This window comes from Aquarana catesbeiana, linkage group LG11, assembly GCF_042186555.1.
Source record: "Aquarana catesbeiana isolate 2022-GZ linkage group LG11, ASM4218655v1, whole genome shotgun sequence".
Classification (NCBI taxonomy): Eukaryota; Metazoa; Chordata; class Amphibia; order Anura; family Ranidae; genus Aquarana; species Aquarana catesbeiana.
The window spans coordinates 232,648,623-232,671,888 of NC_133334.1; the positions used below are offsets into that span (position 1 = coordinate 232,648,623).

A 23,266-nucleotide genomic window follows, 5' to 3' on the forward strand; every position below is an offset into this window, starting at 1 on the left:
CAGGAAAGATGGAGATAATGGCTTTTCTTGTAGCAGTGCTGTTCTGACAGAGGGCCTGTAACACAGTTCCTCAATGAAAAGACCACCACTGACCTGTGTCAGCAGAGAACAATGTTCTGCTAACCCTATGACTGGGTCTTGCAAATAAGATTGATTTGTGAATGGGGGATTAACAGAAGAGAGAGACCAAATTCCTGTACTGTGTAGAAATGTGTAAAGTGGTCACATTAGAGGCCCCTCATAGAAATGGAATGGAGAGTAAGAGGGGTCTTTATAGTCTTTAATGGCCAATTGGATGTTTTCTTAAATGCTGACCCTAGAAAAATATATGGACTCTGGTCAGTATGGGTTACCTGAAGTTCTGTATACATCTTAATAGAAATCCTAACATTCTGTGAATGGTTGGTTTGTACATTATTCCAGGCAGAAGTCTTCATAGTGATACTAAAGTCTCGTTTTTGGTTTTCGTTTAAAAATAACTTACCTGCTCTGTGTAGCGGTTTTGCACAGAGCAGACTGGATCCTCCATTTCTCCAGCCCCTCGCTGGTGCTCCTGGCCCCTCCCTCCTGCCGAGTGCCCCCAAAGCAAGCCGCTTGCTATAGGGGCACCTGATCCAATCCATTGCTCTGTGTGTCCATTTAGACACGGAGCCGCAGCTCAGCCCTGCCCCCCTCACTCCTAATGGACTCACTGACAGCGGGAGCCAATGGTGTCACGCTGCCGTCGCCGCCAATGAGGAGGGCACCGAGTCTCTCGTGCGTCATTGCTAGATCAAGATGGATTGAGGTGGGGCTCAAGTATGGTAAGTATAAAAAAGTAAGATGAAAAACCTTCTGATTTTAGAACCACTTTAAAGGATAAGTTCACCTTTATGAAAAAAAATAAAACAATAAGACATACGGTACTAATGTTTAAGCATTAGCATTTCTGTACATAATTTCAGGTGTTTTGTTTTGAGCGTATATGCGTATTTACACGTACAATACATTCCTAGGCAACATTCATTAATATTTATGCTCATATGCACGTACCAGCGCAAAATACTCACTAGGAACGCAGATTTTTTTTTTTTTTTTACTTAAGAATATGCAGCATTTGTTTACCTGCCTGTGTGTACAGGCACATTGTTAACAATGGGCTGTATTTTAGATCAGCTAAGGAACCCGCTGTACTGAGCTTTTTCTAGCTGCAGTGTGCAAGAGGCCTAAATGCACATATTTTTGCAAAAAAATTACATTTTTTTTTCCAGCAGCAGCCTTGAAAACATCGCACCCATGATCAGTAGTTCACGGGTGCAATGTGGTCTCCTGCGGACATGGCCTCCAGTTTTCAGCTTGTACCTGTGTACAGGCTTTCAGTGGGCAATGACAGTGCTAATCAGCACCCCCTCAGCCCATTGATAACTACTAGCCGTTTGCCGCTGATGAATGGTACTTATAGTTTATTCATTCACAGGAAACTGTTAATGAATTACGCAGCTGCGTGGGCGAAGCCATGATTTTTTTTTTAAAAAAAAGAGGGAAAGGATGCGGGGAGAGGTGGTAGAAACTGGACCGTGTTACATGTTCCGCCCCAAATTTGGGGGGAATCGGTAATTTGTTAATAGCACCCCCTCGCACATGCAAACACACGAGTTATGATGGCACAGCACCATGCAGTTCAGTGCAGCGCATTTTTGGATAAGAATTGGATCTCTTTTTTTTTTTTTTTTTTTTGTGCTTCTTGTGCGTAGAGCAGCCCATTGAAAGGAATGGGCTGCCCTACATGTAATGTATAATGATTAAGGATGAGCTCTGACGTGTTTGCGCACTTCACGTGCAGAGCTCGCCAGAAAGTCGGCATTGCCCTGCGCTAATCACAGGCAGTGAGACATTGTCCCGATGCGCGGCTGCAGAGATCGGGGAAATGTCTCACTGCCTGTGATTAGCGCAGTACCGACTTGCTGGCGGGCTCTGCACGTGGGCTGTGCGAACACGCCGGAGCTCATCCTTAATAATGTGCTCGTGCTTGGCAGCACCTGTAGGGGGTGCACCAAGCCTAAGTTAACGTTTTCACCAAAAAAATGAAAAGGTGAACTTGCACCCTCTCCATCCCCCTGGTCCTCCCTGTACTGGCCTCCATTGTTAATTTTGCTGTTATTGCCAATGCAGCTGGTGCAGTAGCCCAGAGATTTTTCCCCTTTTTCAGGACTTTCAGGACAGACTGGAATGATTCTGATTAGTCACATGCCGCCTACATGACCACTTTGGTAACCGCTGCTGTCAAATACACTGATCAGCTACTGCAGCTGATTGGCTACAACCATTGGTTGAGAAAATTTTTCCAGGATGCCCCTTGGACAGATCGATCAAATGATTGATTTCTGTCAAGTGGGAAAAGCTACACACTGTTCCCCGCTGAACGAGCAGAATTTCACTCTGTGTATGGCGGCTTGAAGCAGAAAAGAGTTCGGAAATAGAAAAAAACAAAACCATCATACTCCCCTAGATGGCTGCAACACCGATCCCAGCTGTCCCCCTCTGGCTCTACACCAATAACTAAGCAATCAAAGCCCCGCTGGTCGCTCAGTTCTTGGTATTCAGTCTGCAGAGGGCCGGTGACTGTTAGGAGTACTGGGCTTGTGGAAGGGGTGGGAGCAACTGGCTTAGTCTCCCAATGACTCGCTGAGAGGCTGAGGCAGCTGCTGGTCAGGCATTTGGGTGGAACCAGACTGTAAAGCCCCGAGTGAAAACGGGTCACAGGAGTACACTCCTGTGATCCATAGGAGAAGTAGAGGGCAAAATAGCTCCTTTTATTAATTTTTAGTATTTAAAGCAAACTCGAACATCCATGCTTTATTTTGTTAATCAGTTCGAAAAATGCCCTTTAGCATATTGTGCCATGGCCATCTTGAGCAAGGGCAGGTGATTTGTGGCATTTACGTCCTGTAGTCCATCTGCCCTTAGCTCAGGCATGCAGACAGGAGGATGTGCTTATCTAAGAAAACCCCTCCCTTCTTCCTAAAGACTCCTGGGATGTATGACATCATTTACCTAGGCCTGAAAACTGGGAAGCAGCTGAAGAAATGTGTTTAAAAAAAAAAAAAGAGTTTAAATATGGAGGTATATTATATTTACTTACCTATCTATTTTCCAATGCTAGCAGCATGAGAATTAAAAATAGTCATTGTTGATTGAGAGAGTGAAGTTCCGCTTTTAAATCTTATGTTAGGGCTGGTTCACACTAAAAGCATTAGGCTACTTTCCCAACACGTCCCAACGGTGGTTGTGGTCCTGTGGTTGTGGTTCACACGAATGTAAGCGTTAGTCTACGCTGAGAAAGAAAATAGGAATGTTGCATTTTTATGTAAAGTGTTCCGGGTCACTGTATCCCATCGCAGCGTGCTGCATCACCCATTAAGAACACTGGAGGTAAAAAGGAAAAACAAAAAGCAGGAAAAAAAAATCTGTAATTTTATGTATTAAAACTGCATTCCAGAGCGGCCAAAAATTAAAACCATATCGCTGCATGTTAAACTAAAAGTAAAAACTGAATGTACAGTATGCTATGGCATATTGCTGTGTTTTAATTTTGACTTATGAGGGCTGCCTGTATATATGTATTGTCTGTGCAATTTGTATTTTGTTAAATGCACATTGTTTAAATGACCTGTTTTTTAAATTCCGTTCTCCTTTGGCACAGCCAAGAGCCCATCACAGATGGCTGGTGGATATCGCAGTGCAAATTCCAGCTGTCTGAACTAACCTCAACTAGCCGACAGAGCCAGATTAGGACACGGGGTGGGGGGGGGGGGCACATGACTATTAAACCAGCATATTATGCACTTCTGTAATCAAGTGCCTTATAAGAACTCATCAGTCAGTATAGCATGATGCGTTTTATGTAACCGTATAACCCTTAATTGACATCACATCCATCTTGACTTTTCCCTCACATGTCAGCAGTTTTGCTTCACTCCAAAGTATTTCCTATGCAAGCATTTCCCTCTGTTTTGAGTATTATTCCAGCCATTTAAATTATCCTTATAGATGTGCGCTCTGCTCCTATTTTTTATTTTTTTTTTGTTTTTCTGTACACCCCAGCTCTAATAATCTGATTTCCGGATTGTCTTTTAGTGCTTTAGGCCCCTTTCACACCTGTGCGACTTGTCCTGTGACTTGGGACTGCCAAGTCACATGACCAGTCGTACCCCATGATTTCCAATAGGTACCATTCATATCTGCGACTCCAAAGTAGTCCCTGCACCACTTTGGTCTGACTTTGATGCGGCTTGAGGTCCATAGACCTGAAGATTACACAGGCATTGCTTCAAGTCGTGTCATTCGTGGCAAAATTGCCTAAAAATCATGGCAAGATCGCGACAAAGTCGCACAAGTGTGAAAGGTGCCTTAGTCCTGTGCTGTGTGCTTCAGTGTTAGGCTGATGTCAAACAGGTGCTGGCAAATTTGATGTTAGTTCAGTAGCATTCAGGCCAGCAACAGAGCATCTTGCTATAAAGGGATTTTTGTATAGGGGTCAACAGGCTGCTTCTTGGCCTGGCTGTAGATGTGTGTGTTTTTTTTTTTTTAGATCAGCCAGAGCAGTGTTTCTCAACTCCAGTCCTACAGGCGCCCAACAGGTCATGATTTCAGGTTTTTTCCATTATTTTGCACAGGTGGGATGGAGGAATCCTCACTGGGGTGTTTAATTCTGACAGCGGGTACTTCTCCATTATCGGAATATGCTGAACAACACTGCAACCAATTGGCTGTCCATAGCGGAGAGAAGGCCCCATCAGTCTGTTGCTCCCTCTTCACTGTGAGATCACAGAGTAACCTGAATGCTGGATTACCAAATAGGCTGAGTATGCACATGGGCTGCTCAGATGTGATAGGGAAGAAATGCTCCGCAAAGAAACTTATTGAAAACTGAGCATGTGCAGAGCTGCCAACGCTGCTCTGAAAAATCCCTAGCTGAATTGGGGACATGGACAGAAGAGAAGGTGGCGATGGAGAGCAGCAGGATCAACCAGGTTTTTTTGCAGAATACAGAAAAATTCCATAGTGACTGAGAATGATGTGGTTTTAGTGACACTTTAATGTATCGTACCTCTTAACTTAAATTGCATAAACCATAGACATCAGATTTACATTACAGTTTGTCTTAGTATACAGAGATGCGTCTAAATCTGCCTTTCTATGTTCGGATTGTGCTCCAGAGGCTACTAACAGGCGAGAAAGCGATGCATAGGCTCCTCACTGTCTGTTTTAACCCCGGGGGCGTTTGCAATGCTTCCCAATTTACTTGAATGCGTTGGATTCGGCAGGCTGGCCGACTGCTACTTGTGGTGTAAACTTTGCCGTGGATGTGAAGTGAATCATCGCACTTGCGGTATGTAAACACCCCCGTCCACTGCTCAACCTCGCATTTTTGCCACCCCGAACCCCCATCTCCAACCACACGCCTAAAACTCAGTGTTATCCCACTAGAGCACAAGCACGAGAAACCTCAAGAAACCTGTGAGGGGGGGGCCCCAAGGTTTCGACTGCCCAGGGGCCTCCACAGAGTGACTTAGCTGTGTTGCTTACCATCAGCAACAAAAAGTCAGGTCACCAGGCTGGTTTTGCTGTGATGTAAATCTTGGGACTGGATGGACACAAATACAATTCCTTTTGGCATATAGACAACTTCAACTTACAGTATGTAATAATCTGTGTATTTACATAGCCGTTGGCATGGTGTTCAGCTTTTACTGCTTTAGGCTTCATGTACACTAGCAGCTCCTAAACTTGAAATTGGGAGCTTTTGGTGTTTGTGTTTTTTTTTTTTTTTTTTTTTTTTTGCCAAAGCTCCTAAACTCAACTCCATTAAAGCCTGTGTGTCCATGTGGATCATTTGGGAGCTGCTGCATTTAGGGGAGGTTCAATCACCCTCTCCTGAACATGGAAGAATCACATTTAGGATGGAACATTTTGACTGCTGGGTGCGGGAAACTGGAAAACCGTGGCAAAATGGAGGTGCGATTTTGCAGCGTTTTGCGTTTTCCTGCAGCTGCGGTACATCACGGCCAAGTGTACATGAAGCCTTTAGTGAGCATTTTTTATTTGATGTCAGAAGGTTAATCCAATGCCATCAATGTATGGTTTGACTGAGTTGTTATATTAAATTTCAGCATCAAACATTCTGTATAGTACAGTAGATGGTGTACACTTACCCCCCATAACTCCCAAATGTAAATGAGGGATGTACAGTATGACTTTATAATATAGCAGACACTTGGAAATTAAAAGGGCAGTGAAGGCAGGGCTTCGCAAGACAAAAATAAGCCCCCTAGTGGTATTGTAAAAATAGGGTTTAAAGTGATTTGTAAAGGCAGAAGTTTTTTTTTATCTTAATGCATTCTATGCATTAACCCGCCCGCGCTATAGCGAATGATGACTACAGCGCGGGCCTTAATTGCTGGGAGGCCGTCTATTGACGCCCTCCTGAGCATGCTCTGTTAGCACGTCCCCTGCCTGTGTGCGCGGCGCGCTCTGTGATCACCGAGTCTGACAGCTGATCACGTGATGTAAACAGAAGATCCGTAATCTTTTTTTTTTTTTTTTTCCCCTCACGCTGACAGAGGCTGTCAGAGGGACATCGGCCCCTCAGAGAGCCGCCGCTGCCTTGTCTGTGCCCACTAGTGCCGCCCACCAGTGCCACCTATCAGTACCTACCTTTGCCCACCAGTGCCACCTATCACTGCCCACCAGTGCTGCCAATCAGTGCTCATCAGTACCCCCCATCAGTACAGCCGCATCAGCACACATCAATAAAGGATAAAATTTACCTGTTTTCAGAATTTTATAACAAACTATGAAAATAATTTTTTGCTAAAAAAAATAAAATAAACCCAGCAGTGATTAACATCAAAAGAAAGCTCTATTTGTGTGGAAAAAAATTATAGAAATTTAATTTGGGTACAGTGTTGCATGACCGTGCTGTCGCACTTTGAATTGTCATTCAAAGTGCGACAGTGCTAAAAGCTGAAAATTGGCCTGGGCAGGAAGGGGGTACCTGAGCACCGTCTCTGACCAGCAATGTCCCTCGGCCATCCGGGACTCTCCCTCCTGATTGGCTGAGACACAGCAGCTGCGCCATTGGCTCCTGCAGCTGTCAATAAAGGTCAGTTAATCGGGGAAGAGATGAGGAGGGGGTCCAACGGCAGCTCCATGTCTGAATAGACACACTGAGCTGCAGCTCGGCTTGGGTGCCCCCATAGCAAGCTGCCTGCTGCGGGGGCACTCGATAGGAGGGAGGGGCCAGGAGCAGCAAAGAGGGAACCGAAAAGAGGAGGATTCAGGCTGCCCTGTGCAAAACCAACTGCACATAGAAGATAAGTATAGCATGTTTTACTTTACTTTTTTAACATCACTTTAATCTCCATTTTAAATTTTGAGAACTTTTTATAGTAATGGGGGACTTATGATGAGATAAAGATTTTCTAATTCGGACAACAATATTTAAGATCAAATTGATCTGAATAACTGATGAAGAGGATGCATTCCTCTAGGGGTTAATGGCTTTCTTCAGCACCAGGCGGTTGAGACACTGAGAGCCATTTTACAGCTTTCCAGTCCAAGCCTTTTAGTTGGCTTCCATTTTTTAGTACGCCTGGGGCAAATGACTTTTTTTAGCCTGACGATCCTGATTAAAGGGGACATGTGGGCATCATTAGCATTCATTTTCTATTCAGGAAGGTAATGGGAGTTGCATAGAATAGACCTGATGAAGAAATGCGAGTCAAAGCTTATAGTGTGTCTGGACATGAGAAGAAAAATCATATTCAGTACGTCTCTGCAGTATATGCACATTTCCCCATGTTGTGTCTCTTTAAAAACACTGCAAGTTCAGAAAATACCTGTTGATTTTGTGAAATCCAATGGGCACCTCATTCCTTTAGGGAGATAACAATGCTGCCTCTGCCACACTGAAATTCCAAGTGTTATCAACCTTGTTCTCTCCTAAAGCACTGCAGAACACCTCCCCCTTATCTTTATAGAGAGGAGGACCATAGGAGCTGGTTTGTAGTCCAACGGGATAATGGGATGGAGCAGTCAACCCTTGAGGTATAAGTGTATCAGTCATCATTGTGAGCTTTACTACTGGACCTTAGCAATGCACCAGATTTCTAGCATAGGGGTCTCTAAACTTCCTAAATTAAGGGCCAATTTACTGTCCTTTCAGACTTTAGGGGGCCAGAATTTGGTCAGTGGAAGTAGAAATTGTCCTGATATCAGAGGCAGTAAAGAATACCCCATCTTTAAAAAAAAAAAAAAGGTCTCTGCGCTGTGGTGGGGCGGCAGCTGACACAAGTAATACACCAAACTTATAGATAATCTTAAGAAAAAGTGTATAGTGCCAAAAATAAATGAACAGAGATGAGATAAGAATATATGTATGTGTATGTATGTGTGTGTGTGTATATATATATATATATATATATATATATATATATATATATATATATATATATATATATATATATATATATATATATATATATAAATTTTTTTATATTCCAATCATGTGGGTGGAAATCAACACCAAAAATGCTTTTGCAGACACTAGTGCTGACGTCATACCGGGTCGGCAGTGGCACCCATTGTTGTATGTTTTTATGATTCATTTTATTTGGGCTTTTAACTTACAATTCCATTAAATACTACACTATGGAGACTTCATCTGGCTCCCGGTGAGCTTTATTTACTACAGCTACATCTGGATGGTGTGAGCTGCTGAACAGCCTTCCTCACAACAGATGGCAGATCTACACTGAGTGCGTGTTTGCTGCTGTAAAAGCAGCCAGCTTTTCTGGTAAATATCCACCGCACCGCTGTGGACGATTCTGGATCACTGTACTGGATCACCTCTTCATTTTTTAAGTCATCACCAAATTTTTGTGCACATCCTTGCACCGAACTGTGTTTTCACCTTTAAGTTTTTATATTGCTGATCCTATAATGGGACTGTGCATTTAAATCTATATTTTTCACTAAGTTGTTTTTTTATTGTTGATTTCCATCCACATTATTGGACTTCTTTCTCTCTCTATCTATAGCTATATCTATAAATATATAAATTTGTTTTTACTTTAGCATTTTTTCAATTTTAACACCTTTTTGGACTTTATTTAAATTATGCTGTCCATTTATAACACAGTCTTATCTCATTGCTGTTCATTTACTTTTTTGGCATTATACACTTTTTCTTAATACCCCATCTTTGTTGTTGGGGAGTATAGTTCACCATCATGAGGCCCGGTTCACCCTGATGCGCTGTGATTTTGTTCTGTTTTTTGTCCTTTGTGAGGTGCGAATTTACAGCGAATTTACCGCGATTTTACCGTGAATTTCAGGAGTTGGACATAGCTGCGATTGATATTCTAGCCAATGGAATCATAATGTAAAAAAAAAAAGGTGTTAACTTCCTGTGTACTTCCTGGTTTTTGTGGAGAGTAGTCTGGTGGAATTTGCACATATGTGAACCCTCAATGCGATTCAAGAACGATTTACATTGATGTCTATGGAGACTAAATTCGCAACGCAGTAAACTCGCACAAGACCCTTTTTTTAATCGCATCGCATTCGTAGAGGAATAGCAACGCATGTATGTGAACGACCGTCATTGAAAATAATGACTTAAGGGATGACATGCGAATTTAAAGTGTTTTTGACGCATCACATTCGTCATGAACTCACATCAGTGTGAACCGGGCCTTAATGCCTGTGGAAGCAAACGTATTCCATCGTTGGTGTCATTGGAAGCAATAGCCCAGCATCGTTGCTGTCAGTGGCAGCAATAGCACACCATTGTTGGTGTCAGTGGAAGCAATTAGTGGTGCACATAAATTTAAATTTCGGTACCAAAAATTCAGGATGCCGAAACTGAAACAGAAATTGATGTGTTTAAAAAAAAAAAAAAAAAAATATATATATATATTTTTTTTTTTATAAATTGTGATGTATTATAGTTGAGGTTTTAATTATTATCATGAATTTGTCAGCCATTATCAGCACCTTTCGAATCGGTGTTAAAAATCCTGCTTGCTACATTTTTGGTGCATTTTTGGCAAACCGCACCAAAAACTCACCCTCCCCATTGAAATGCATTGGAAACGCAGCAAGAACTGATTAAAAATGCACCTGTGTTGTGTTTTCGATGCATTTTTTGAGTCACATGTCCTATGAAAAACACAACATAAGCAAGGCAAAATTGTGGTAAAATCACAGGCGGTTTTTTTTTTTTTTTCTTTCGGCACAACACTGAAAACCCTATTTTCGGCCCAAAATTTTAGCAGCTGAAAATTCAGTGCATTACTAGAAGCAATAGCACACCACGGTGTCAGTGGGAGGAATAGCGCACCATTGTTGGGGCCATTGGAAGGAATAGCGCACCATCATTGGTGTCCAAGGGAGGAATATTGCTCCATCATTGGTGTCCATGGGAGGAATAGTGCTCCATCATTGGTACCCATGGGAGGAATAGTGCTCCATCATTGGTGTCCATGGGAGGAATAGTGCTCCATCATTGGTGTCCATGGGAGGAATAGTGCTCCATCATTGGTGTCCATGGGAGGAATAGTGCTCCATCATTGGTGTCCATGGGAGGAATAGTGCTCCATCATTGGTGCCCATGGGAGGAATAGTGCTCCATCATTGGTGCCCATGGGAGGAATAGTGCTCCATCATTGGTGCCCATGGGAGGAATAGTGCTCCATCATTGGTGCCCATGGGAGGAATAGTGCTCCATCATTGGTGCCCATGGGAGGAATAGTGCTCCATCATTGGTGCCCATGGGAGGAATAGTGCTCCATCATTGGTGTCCATGGGAGGAATAGTGCTCCATCATTGGTGTCCATGGGAGGAATAGTGCTCCATCATTGGTGTCCATGGGAGGAATAGTGCTCCATCATTGGTGTCCATGGGAGGAATAGTGCTCCATCATTGGTGTCCATGGGAGGAATAGTGCTCCATCATTGGTGTCCATGGGAGGAATAGTGCTCCATCATTGGTGTCCATGGGAGGAATAGCGCTCCATCATTGGTGTCCATGGGAGGAATAGTGCTCCATCATTGGTGCCCATGGGAGGAATAGTGCTCCATCATTGGTGCCCATGGGAGGAATAGTGCTCCATCATTGGTGCCCATGGGAGGAATAGTGCTCCATCATTGGTGCCCATGGGAGGAATAGTGCTCCATCATTGGTGTCCATGGGAGGAATAGTGCTCCATCATTGGTGTCCATGGGAGGAATAGTGCTCCATCATTGGTGTCCATGGGAGGAATAGTGCTCCATCATTGGTGTCCGTGGGAGGAAAAGTGCCCCAAGGGCCGGATAAAGGCAAGCAAAGAGCTGCATCTGGCCCCTGGGCCACTGTTTGGAGACCACTGCTCTAGCAGATCAACATGCGTTTTTCTTTACTTACGGCATTTGTTAAAGTGTAAGTTCATCTCTTTAGAGAAAATTAAAAGGTGAAGCGACACTGTACGCCTGTACCCTGTATTGTGTTGCTATGTACTGCATGTAGTTTTTTTCCTCCTTTTATTCTTCCTGTGCTGCTTGTCATCTGAATCCTTCACCAATCTCTTGTGTGTGTCGCCATGGTATGACTGAGCATCCTGTGACATGTCACAAACGGGGAAAACGTTTGTCCATCACTTCTCTGAAATCCCTTTTCCTGAGTATAGTATTGTCTAACTCTACACACGATTAGGTTTGTTTTGTGCCACATCTCCAAATAGCCATAAATCAGAGATTGACATTTTAAGTGGTTTCAGAGCACTTACAGAGTTGCCATTAATCCATATTTATAAAGCCTCTTAACCCATAACATTGATGGTACCAGCTTCCTGTAATCTGAGCTTCTCCATTCAAGCACTTGGTTTAATGGGGTGTCCACCACAATTAATAATGTATGCAAAGCTACTGTATGGTTATTGAGGATCGACAGCCCTGGGAATTGCACTGGTGCTGGAAACATTTTGTTGTCTGTATCGTTGAGGCCTCTGTTGAAATGTATTCCTTAATCTTGCACTGGGATGCCTAAATATACTTAAACACCATTTTTTTCTGACATTTCCATCATTCTATTCCTTTATATATGTATTCAGTTGCCTGCTGCTAGTATGTGTTGCTTTGTCTCTATTGGTTGTGATCAATGATACATTTATGCTTTCTTATACAGAATTATCCATGAAGATGGCTTCTCAGGTGAAGATGTGAAACAGTACAAGCCTGTGGTTTATAGTAACACTATCCAGTCCCTGGCAGCCATTGTCCGTGCCATGGACACTCTTGGTATCGAATATGGTGACAAAGAAAGAAGGGTAAGTTCTGTTTGGTCTTGTTCGTCTATTATACTGTATGTACAAACCTGTATGTCAAATCTATACTGCTTCCTCCTGCTTGTGTAGTCTGCAACCTCTGACTGAATATCCTTCATCTAAAGCTGACTAAAAGATCACCCAACACGCATAACCATTGCCCAGTACATGTTGGCTGATCTTCCAGTTACTGTCTATGGGATGCATCAGGTTGTCCCTCTCCATCTCTGCTTTATCATTAAAAACAAGTGAAAAATTGGAGGAAGCATGCTGAATTTCTGACAGCACTTATGATGTTCTAGAGCAGGGGTCTCCAAACTTTGTAACAAAGGGCCATTTTACTATCCTTCAAGCATTTGGGGGGGAGGGGGGGGGGGTAGAAATTGTCCTGGCATTAGTGGTAGTAAACAGTGCCCCGTATAGAGGAATAGTGCCCAGAGGTCCAGATAAATGCAAGCAGAGGGTCGCAGTTTGGAGACCACTGTTCTAGAGTTTGAAGGTATAATCATCCATTCTCCAAGCCTTGGTGCATAATTATGCCAAAAACGAGATTTGCATTTCACACACTTCATACTTACAATACAAATTTGGCACTGCCCATTGCCCATTTGGTAGCGCGTACTTAAGGAGGGACTGCTGCAGGGTTACTTGGGAGACCCCAAAGCCCAGGCAATATTCATGCAAATTCCTGGTTTATTACATATGGATACTGCCTGGGGTCTTCCATGTAACCCTGCAGCAGTCCCTCCTCCAGTGGTACTGGGTGGTGCCTATTTGTTTTTATCATCTTTAAGGTGTACAAAATTGTAGGTGTACTTTAATTTTTTGACCGCTTTTCTTTATGGGCCATTGATGTGCTGGTGAATGTGAAAAAAAAATCTAACCTAAAGCTGGGTACACACTAACAACCCGCTGCAAGGTTAGTTCAGCAATCTCCCCCGCAGAGATGTGTTCAGACAAGGGGATGGCCCCCCATCAGAACACTCCCATCAGCACACACTGTCATTGTCTGAGAGCACTGATCGGGAGTTGGTCGGCTGCTGGTTTTCCAGCATGCTCATACGACAGACCGACATGCACACTGGCAGAATGTTGGCCCCTTTTTTTTTTTTTTTTTTAAACTGGCTGTTGTCTCTGGATATTTGGCCCGTGTGTACAGGGCTTAAGCTTCATTCATCAATATGACTTATAGGCAGAAGGATCAGTTTGAGTTGCAAATGAATGGTCAGGTTGACAGGGACTGTGTTTAAAATAGGCTTGTTACAAATCTGGGCCATTTAAACAAAACGAATGGTGAAAAATTAAATTAACAGAGTACAGTATATACTCTGTCAAAATGCACAGTAAATGCAGATATAAGAGCAGATGAATTTGTATAAATCTTGTCTTTTGCTATGAAAGCTATACTGTTCCGCTATAGCCAAGCCTCCCGGTTGATCATCACGAGGCCACTAATGGCAATAAAAATGGTGGAAGTGAGCACCAAACTTTTGAGCTTCCTCTAGCTTTGAATTTCCTGATCTTCTGAAATGCAGAAGGGTAACTACATGATTGATTTAGGTTTGATAGGATTGGGATGCCTAGGTTTTTTTTATTTAAGTTTAGTTATTACGGTCTAATGTTTCTCATGGAACTGGAGCTTTATACAATTTGAGGGCAAATTATTTTAAATCCCTGGGTGGGTTCCACTTGATGTAATAAGTGCTGTCCCAGCTCCCACATATTCCTATTGGCCTATTTTGGGAGGGGAAGGACCACCCAAAAGTTGCTTGGTACAAAACACAATCACGCCCAGTGCTCAGAGTACTGCCAAAAAGTCTCCGTATACCACAGGTCATAGGTAGCAACAGGTAGACATCCGTCAAATTCTCAGCCGATGCAGCCCTCCTCAGATCGGGGAATCCAATAGACAAATATAATAAAACACACAGGAGGGCTCATACGCCTAGTGCATTACTGGAGATGTATTGTATTAAAATATAGATGTTACAGCTGACAGCTTTCAGGAGTGTACTTCCTTCCTCAGAGTTCTGAGGAAGGTAATACACTCCCGAAGCGTACCAGCTAGCTACTGTTGTGGTATTGCATGTCCGGTTACATGATTCCTGCACTGGACTCTGGCGTTTACCATATTTGAGCATTCATTTTGTCACGATCTGTGTTTTAATACAATAAATCTTCGGTAATGCACTAGGTGTTTGCGCCGTTTTGTGTGTTTTCTTGCAATACAAATAATAGTGTATTACCATATCGGCATTGGTCAGTCTATTAGAGATGTTCACGCTGACTTAGCGTCCAACTTTTGGCACTACCACATATTTGGATAAACATACTTGCATTCGTTTTCTCCATTTGCTCTATATAGTTACTTTTAAATTGTTACCTTTTGGTTAATTTATCATGTGCAACCTGTAGGCCAATTACAATAGTGAGCCATCAAGAACAAGTCGGTAGCATGGACTTCATGGAACTGTAAGCCCATCATGTCAAAGTGATTTTTTTTTTTTTTTTTTCCTTAATGGTTTGATCAGGATATTACCCCCCACATCTCCATGTACTTTATACTTATATAGTGAGTTCTCAGTCCCCTGGTGTTCATTCTACAATGTGGTTTACCTCCATTCACCTCCCCATAAATCCTTTTTATTCCTTCCGCTCTCTGTATTTTACAATTCATCATTTGTGTAATAATTTTACAGCATCTGGCACATGGTTTTATTCAGAATTCTCTGGTAAGCACAAGCCTTGCTTAATATATTCAGCTGGAGCTCCTCTATTTATACAGCGAGCTAATGTGAAAATAAGGCTCAGCCAGCTCCATGCTAGCAAACATAAAAAGCTCACTTGGGGTTTAAAAATAAGGAACATAGCTTTTTTTCTGTGACAGATATGTACATTGAGCCTTTCAGCTGGTATTTAGTATATAGGTCTTCATTTAAAAAAAAATGATACAGAGAATATTAGTGTGCTGTTACATATGGCAACCAATCAGTTTTTAGCTTTCATAAATAATGTGGCTTGCCTGGGTGAATGTTGACTTGATTGACTGCTAGGAATTACTACAACTTCTGTACATTTCAGATAGGAATTCAGATTGTTAATGATATTTTGTATACACCGTATTCTTTGAAGCATATTGTAAAAGGTTTTAAAGCCAAAGTCAACTTTAAAACAAAATCAGAATCATCAATGGGTAATGCAAACAAAAAAAGCTACTTTCACTGCAGTACTCTTCTTCTTCTTTTTGCTTCTGGCTCCTGAAGACTCTGTTTTTCTAGGTTGAATGATGCTGGGTGTTACTTACTGTGAGATTGGGGTGTCAAGGACCAGCCATATGGGAGTATGTTAAACCACCCTGATCATACAGAATTGCTGTAATGGTACTAAGATCATTGTAGAGGAGTGAGGACTACCAACTGCTGGAGAGTAAATGGCTAGTGAGAGGACCCTGGGCAATCACATGACCAAAGAGAAACCAGCTGGATAAAAGATGTGTGTGTGTGTGTGTATATATATATATATATATATATATATATATATATATATATATATATATATATATATATATATATATATATATATATATATATATTAGAAAACCAAAAAATATTTAAGGGTTCCTAAGTTGGATGGAAATGAGCTTTGTGCGGAACATGAAGTTAGGTTTTAAAATCTCTCTCTAGCCCAAACTTTTTCCTTTAGATAGAGTAAGGAACCATTAGAAACTCTGTGCCCAATTTGGAAGATTTCTTTTTGCACCATTTGCCTTAAAGTGTCACTAAACCCACATCATATAAAAAGATCAATAAATGCTGTACACATTCACTCATTATGAGATCTGTTTTCTGTAATCTACAAAAATCTGGTTGATCCTGCTGCTCTATCTCCACCTTCTGTTCTTGTCCCCAATGCAGTTGGGGATTTTGTAGAGCAGTGTTGGCAGTTCTGCACATACTCAGTTTTCAGTGCTGAGCATTGCCTCTCTATCACATCTGAGCAGCCCATGTGACTATAGAGTAACACATGTGGGCGTATCCACACTAAACGTCAGCCCACTCCCTCCTTCCGCCTCCATTCCCACTAACAGCTAAATACAGTAGAGATGAGATATTACATCTTGATTTATGGTGGCTTTACCTCCCTGTTATTTTTAGACACAGGCTGGAGCGGCGTGAGACACGCTTGTGACTGGCTGAAATCCGCCCACACCATGTTATTGTCAAAAATAGTAAAGATTTGATTTCAAATCTACAGTATATTTCTGATCTAAACCATTTATTAATATATATTTTAACTCTATCACAAAGGCTGTTATTTTTTTTTTCTTAACAAAAAAAAAAAATGTTGAACATGTGCGTAGCAGCGGGGGACTAGAAGCTCCTCCTACCTATGTTAGACAGGTCATGTGACAGTTGTATATCAATTAGGAAAAAGATGTGAAGTAAAGATTTGTGTTTAGTATCAGCTTTAAGGATAGGAAACAAGTCGAAATCTCAGAGAGCAGGGTCTGCAACAAAAATATCAGTGTTTTTTTTGCCTTTTTTTTTACATGGTGTGGTTATCTTTAGGTTTCCTGGTCCCCATAACCTTGTTCCCCACATTTCTCATTCAGGTGTTAGAGATAAAAAGTGAAATCTATTCAATGGATTCCCCAGAGGACAATAGAAACAGAATATATTTTCTACTGTAACCCTTTCCCATCTTATTGCTATTTAAAATAACAGAAACCAATGATTGTACTTTTTTGTAAAAAAAAAAAAAAAAAAAACTGTTTATTGTTGCAATTTGTTTCTCTAAAAAATACTGTAAGATTAGATACATTGGTAAAATTCAGGTCTAAAGTGATACTAAAGGATCGTTTTTTTTTTTTTTTTTTAAATAACAAACATGTCATACTTACCTCCACTGTGCAGCTTGTTTTGCAGAGTGGCCCCGAACATCCATTTCTGGGGTCCCTCGGCAGCTCTTGCAGCTCCTCCCCGCATTAGATAACCCCCTTGGAGAAGCCCTCTCCCGAGGGGGTTGCCTTGCGGGCACGCTCCTGACGCCAGCATTCGGCGTCCATAGAGGCCGAATGCAGGACTCGGCCCCAGCGCCTGTGTCATTGGATTTGATTGACAGCAGTGGGAGCCAATAGCTGCACTGCTATCAATCTATCCGATCAAGAGCCAGGAACCCATGGAGAGAGGGACGGCGGGGACACGCCGATGGAAATTCGGGGCTCAGGTCTAAGTAAAACGGGTGGGCTGGGGGGCCCGGTGACTGCAAGGTGTCATAGGATGCATTAAGGTGAAAAAACACGAGCCTTTACAACCCCTTTAAAACAAGTTTATTTTTTTATAATTAAATTGGATAAAACACTATTTTCTGTTAGCTTTTATAACATGAAAATAGTTCATACGCCCCCCACAGTGCCCACAGCTTATAAATCTTTTTATATTAAATTACTGCCACTATATACCTTTTTGGATGATCTGTATACCACGGTTACATGATAAACTGCACAGTTTCTCCAGTGCTGAGAGTTCAGGTAGAAGGAGATTTTCATTACAGCCTGTAGACATGCCAAAATGTGTGATGTCAATATCATGTGACCTGGCTAGCTCTGAGAACAAGTAAATGTTATCTCCAGCATAAAAGACACAACTGAGCATGTGCAGGTCGGCTGCCCTGCCTGTGTTAGCTGACCTTCCCCAGATACAGTGCGGGAGGGGGGAGGATCTGTGCATACAGGATAAAACAGCCTTTTTACACAATGCGAAGGATTAACTCCTTAAGTTCCACAGTGAGTATAACAAGCATGCTGTGCTGCATCTACAGTCTGATTTTACTGTTGTGGGTTTAGTAACACTTTAATTGTTTAAAGAACATTTTAAAAATTGAGTTTGTCCACAACATTATTTTTTTTTTACAGGAGGTGTAGGCCTTGATGTTTGTTCAACCTCTTAAGCTGTCAAATTTTCAAGTCCCGAGCTACTAGCCAGGCTTCAAGGATTACTCGCCACCAGTTTGCCCACCCAACCCTTCCCCTAATTCCGCCCCCTAAACTCACCCTCATAAATTATCTCATGATATGACACTTAAATGCTTTATGCAGAATTAGGTTATAAAAGTAAATATTAACAACTTTATCCATGCCCACCAATGCAGCCTGCCTGTGCAGGGGAAGAGAGGAACAGGAGAGCCACCTGGTTGATAACTTTCATTTCAATTGCTGAATGTTCCCGCTGCTCGCTGTCACATACCGCCCCACCTTCTGGCCGGGGAACTTTGATAGACAGATCACCCGTCCCAGGATTGGATGGATGATCTGTCAAAGTTCCTGGCCAGGGGACGGGGCTGTATGTGACAGCGAGTGCAGGAGACATACAGCAATTGAAATGAAAGCTGTAATCACTGTGTTCCCCGCGCTCTGATCATCCGGACAGCACTTCTCTTCCCCTCCGCGATCGCTTGGAGAAGAACTCCCATTCAATCCCCCCCCCCCCCGCCTCGCCAGCCCTCAAATTCTGCTTGCAAAATGCGAGCAGGCGAGTGGAATTTTTGCAGGCTGTGTGTATATATGTATATGTGTGTGTGTGTGTGTGTGTGTGTGTGTGTGTGTGTGTATATGTATATATGTGTATATATATATATATATATATATATATATAATATGAGTGGGTATATATAACCAATATCTTTTTTTTTTTTTAGGGCAGATACTGATTTTTTTTTTTTTATTGGGTGCCGATATTCTGTAGATTTAAACTTTTTGCACTGTCCTTTTTTAAAAAAAATATTATTTTTTATTTTTTTAAATTGCTGTCACAAGGAATATAAACATCCCTTGTCACAGTAGTAGGCAGCACAGGTACTCTTTATGGAGGGATCTGGGGTCTGTAAGACCCTAAACCCCTTCTCTGCACTTGAAAGTATTCATAACGTCAAGATCTGCGTTTCTGAATACTTTCTATTTTTTTTAAAACTGGCTCCTCTAGGATGTTCAGTCTGGTCGCTCGAGCCTCCCGGTGGGACGGGAGACCCGGGCGGAGCGGGTGATGTCCCTCCTGCTTGTAATAACAGCCGAGCGGCTGCTGAGCCACATCGGTGGTTGTTACAAGAAAGTCGACCGTCCGCTCTAAAGAACTGTACTGGGGTGATGCCTACAGCTGCAAGCATCACCCCGGTACAACCACTTGAAGCAACATCGGTAAGTTTGTGACTGATGCTTAAAAAAAAAAGTGGGTACCGGCCGCAACAATAATCGGTCGACCCCTAATAAATAAATATATATAATGCATGCATACACACACACACACACAGGCAACCTCTCTAGAATTTGTGTCTCAAACATATTTTGCTTAAAAACCTGTTGATGTACCATAGAAGAAAGAGATGGTGTGGTAGTCATGAAAACTCATGCTTCTCCACCATGTTCTTGTTTCTGCAGTAAGTCAACAATGCTACCTGGTGTTGGACGGATCCCAGATAGTTCACTCTTGTGGTCTTGTTTCCATGGTTCTTCTTAGATGTCTCCATCTCATTAAGTGTTCTCCATTCTCCAAAAGAGGACACCTTCCTTCTAATTTCTTATTGGGCTTCCCACCTCCGGTACACCCATAGTAAACAGTAGTGTCTCTTTATTTTACAGCTCATTATGCCCTTCTATGTATTATGAGGCTTAAAGGATACCAGTGGGCATCAGTGAAAACCTATTACTAGTTTTCTCCAGATGATGCACTGCCAGTCTGTAGGTTTTTGTTCCCAAAGAGACCAGGAGCATGCAGAAGATGGGAAACCCTTTGTGTTGTATAACAAAGTATTCTGTAACAGTCGCCTTTTTTTTTTTTTTGGTCTGAAGAATCGCTTTACTTATCTGCCAAAAGCCGTTTCTACCAGAAAACATCTTTTGAAGCCAGAGACCATCTATTATTTAATTTCATTTTTTGAATAGAATGCCACTGTATATAACCATATGAAAAACTGCACAGTCACATTGTCACACTGCCGGCCTTGTACCAGTAGGTGCCAGCTAGCATGTAACTCTTAATGGTTTTCCTTGAATCTCATTTCCTTCTCTGAAAAGGAGTTCAGTATTTTCAAAGCTAATCATTGTAACTTATTCAAGCACAACCTGCATTTCTTCTAAAAGCCTGTTTCAATGAAAAACTGAAGCCCGTTTGCTAAAGCTGTATTTAGCATTTCCACTGTTCAAGGTTGATGTGTCCTGGATGTGTTTTTTTTTTTTTTATGTATTTACTTTGTGTATAAGGTTGGTCATAGCCATGAAGATCTCTCCCCAAAATCTTTGAGTTGGAACATACAATGGCGGGGATTTTCTAAAGCCCCGTACACATGGGCCAAATACCGGGTGACATTGAATAATTCAATAAAAAACCAGCTGACATTTGGCCTGTGTGTATGGGAGCCAGTCCGACAGAGCATGATGGAAAACCAGCAGCCGACTGGCTTCCTATCAGTGCTCTCAGTCAATGGCTGAGAGTGCTGACCAGAGTGTTCTGGCAGGGGCGCTGTCCCCCTGTCAGAACACAATAGCTCGGCGGTTCCGACTAGAGCTGACTGTCCTTTTTTTTTTTTTTTTTTTTTTTCTTTAACCCGCTGAGTACCAGGCTTAAAACTGGAGAGTGCATAATCTGGTGCAGCTCTGCATAGAAACCAATTACCTTCCAGGTTTAATTTTTTTAAAACTTGATTGATCAAATTGTAGTTAGAAGTTGATTGGCTAACATGCAGAGCTGCACCAGATCCAGAGGGCTCCAGTTTTAGTAAATCTCCCCTGGTATTTGCCCATTGTCCCCTGACTTCATAGAGCACCCACTGCCAAATTTATTTGAAGATAATCCTGATCCTTCTCACGTCACAAACGAGTGAAAGATCAGAACCCTTTATGAAAGGGAGTCGGTTGAAAGAATTGCCTGTGACAATATAGACACCTTGGACTGTTGTATTCGGCCATTTCTAGAAATTATCATAATTTAATCATATTTACTGTAGTCCAACATTGCATCCAATCAGAACTTAGAGCGTGTAATACACTAAACAATAGTGTTATACAAGTTCCTTTAGTTCAGTTTTTAAATGCAAAAAAATAACCCAGTTTTCTGAAATTCTTTATAATGATGTACATAAGGTCTATATATAGAGGACGCTCTACTTCTAGTACATCAGTAACAGGTTTAGATAAAGTGCAATAAAATAGCGTGGAAGATGGCATAGATCTCTGCCTAGTAGTGTATATACTGGGGGGGGGGGATTGCCCCATAAACTACAACTCAGAAAATGAAAAGGAAAAAAAAAAAAGTCGGTATTATCACATACACCAAATCAATATAAAAAATATTTTATTTATCCAGTATAATAAAACCTATGAAATACACATTTTTTGCATAGTATAAGTGTTAAAAGACATATAAAACAGGTAGCTACTGTCACTAATAGAGTTCACGCGTTTCACGGTAATGCCACTTCTTCGGGACTTTCTCAAACATATGATCTAAAAGTCAAAAACATATTACAATCCTGTATTACATAGTTACAAGAGAGACTGTGGGGAGGGGGGGATAACCGCCATACCTACAAAATATCACACACTAGGGTAGCAATGGTCACATCATCCCAAATTGTGGGGAGGCAAATCAGGGAAAAATCTACAAAGAATCTGGCCTCAAATGTCAGCCGAAAAACCCTTGGAAGAGTGGATTGAATATACCAAGCAGAAAATTGCATGTGATTATATAACCCAAGCACAAAACTAACCACTTATAGCTCCCTGTTTTTAATATTGATTTGCTGTGATAATACCTGCTAGTCATCCTTGTTTTTCCTTTTCATATCTTAACATGTCTGGATACAAGCTACGCTTGTTTACACATAATTGTAAGATTCTCCTGAATCTAGCTGACAGATCCACTTCCAAGAGAGAGAAATCTAAAACTGGGTGTCAGTAACAAAATTGGAATAGCTAAGGGTTGATGCCGAGGCATAAAAATGTGCTGCCTTTCGTGCTTACACAGTATTCCACAGCAAAGCTTGTGCGAACACCATTTTTCCCATTGCTTGACTTTCAGACTTATACTGTCTATTCAAGCATGCAGTGACAAATGTCATTAGAGTGTTTTACATTTTCTTTGCAGACAGACGTTGGTTCTAGTTTGATTCAGATATGACATATTCTCCTGGTTTTTGCTTATTATGCACCATCTCCTTGTACTGGAATAATGCTGCTGAAATGAGCCATTACCAAAAGACCTTTCTGTCCATGAAGGAACACCATTTAAAGGGTAGCTCACTTTAATTAAAAAAAAAAAAAATGCATAGGCAGATTTTACTAAAGGTGAACTAGCAATCCTTTGAAAAACAAACTCTGCCGCTTGGACCAAAAGTAAATGCCCTTGCTATAGGTGTAGGCCTTTTTTTTTTTTTATACCTCCCAAAGCCTGGCTGGAAAACTCTTGAGATGGCATCATTCTATTCTGCTTTTTTGCTAGGACATTGCTAACACACTACCAGTCGATTCAAACCCCCTCACATGCGCTCTGTTTCTCCTGGCACAGAAGCTCTGTGCTCAGCGGTGCTGCGGTGAAGATAGTGAACCACATATGTGTGGGTTTGAGAGCTCAATCCTGTAAAGGAGGGGTGAGCAGGAACAGCTGGGAATGTTGGCAAGATAGCAACAAGGCAGGTTAGGATGATGTCCTTTGAACCAGGCTTTTGGAGGTAAATGTATGGCTTAAACCTATATAGGCAAGGGGGTTTTGCAACTTTAGTTAAAGCTGCACAGCATCTTACCTGCATGGAAAGCTTTTTGGTAAAGGTGAACTAACCCTTAAAGCTTTTGAGTGATTGTATGGTGAAGGGTTGATGGAAAATGATGAGCTTCATTTGTCAAAGTGTTTGAAAAACAGAACTGGCTCTGCTGCC

At 41.8% G+C, this 23,266-nt stretch overlaps 1 protein-coding gene across 2 annotated transcripts in view; it reads left to right on the forward strand.

The window, feature by feature from the left end:
• GNAO1 (G protein subunit alpha o1) overlaps positions 1 to 23,266 on the forward strand; it is a 366,081-nt gene that overhangs the window by 142,790 nt on the left and 200,025 nt on the right. For both annotated transcript variants that reach the window (XM_073605497.1, XM_073605496.1), the window contains exon 3: positions 12,205 to 12,346. In XM_073605497.1, coding sequence (XP_073461598.1) covers positions 12,205 to 12,346 — 142 coding nt within the window. The remainder of the gene's footprint in view (positions 1 to 12,204; positions 12,347 to 23,266) is intronic.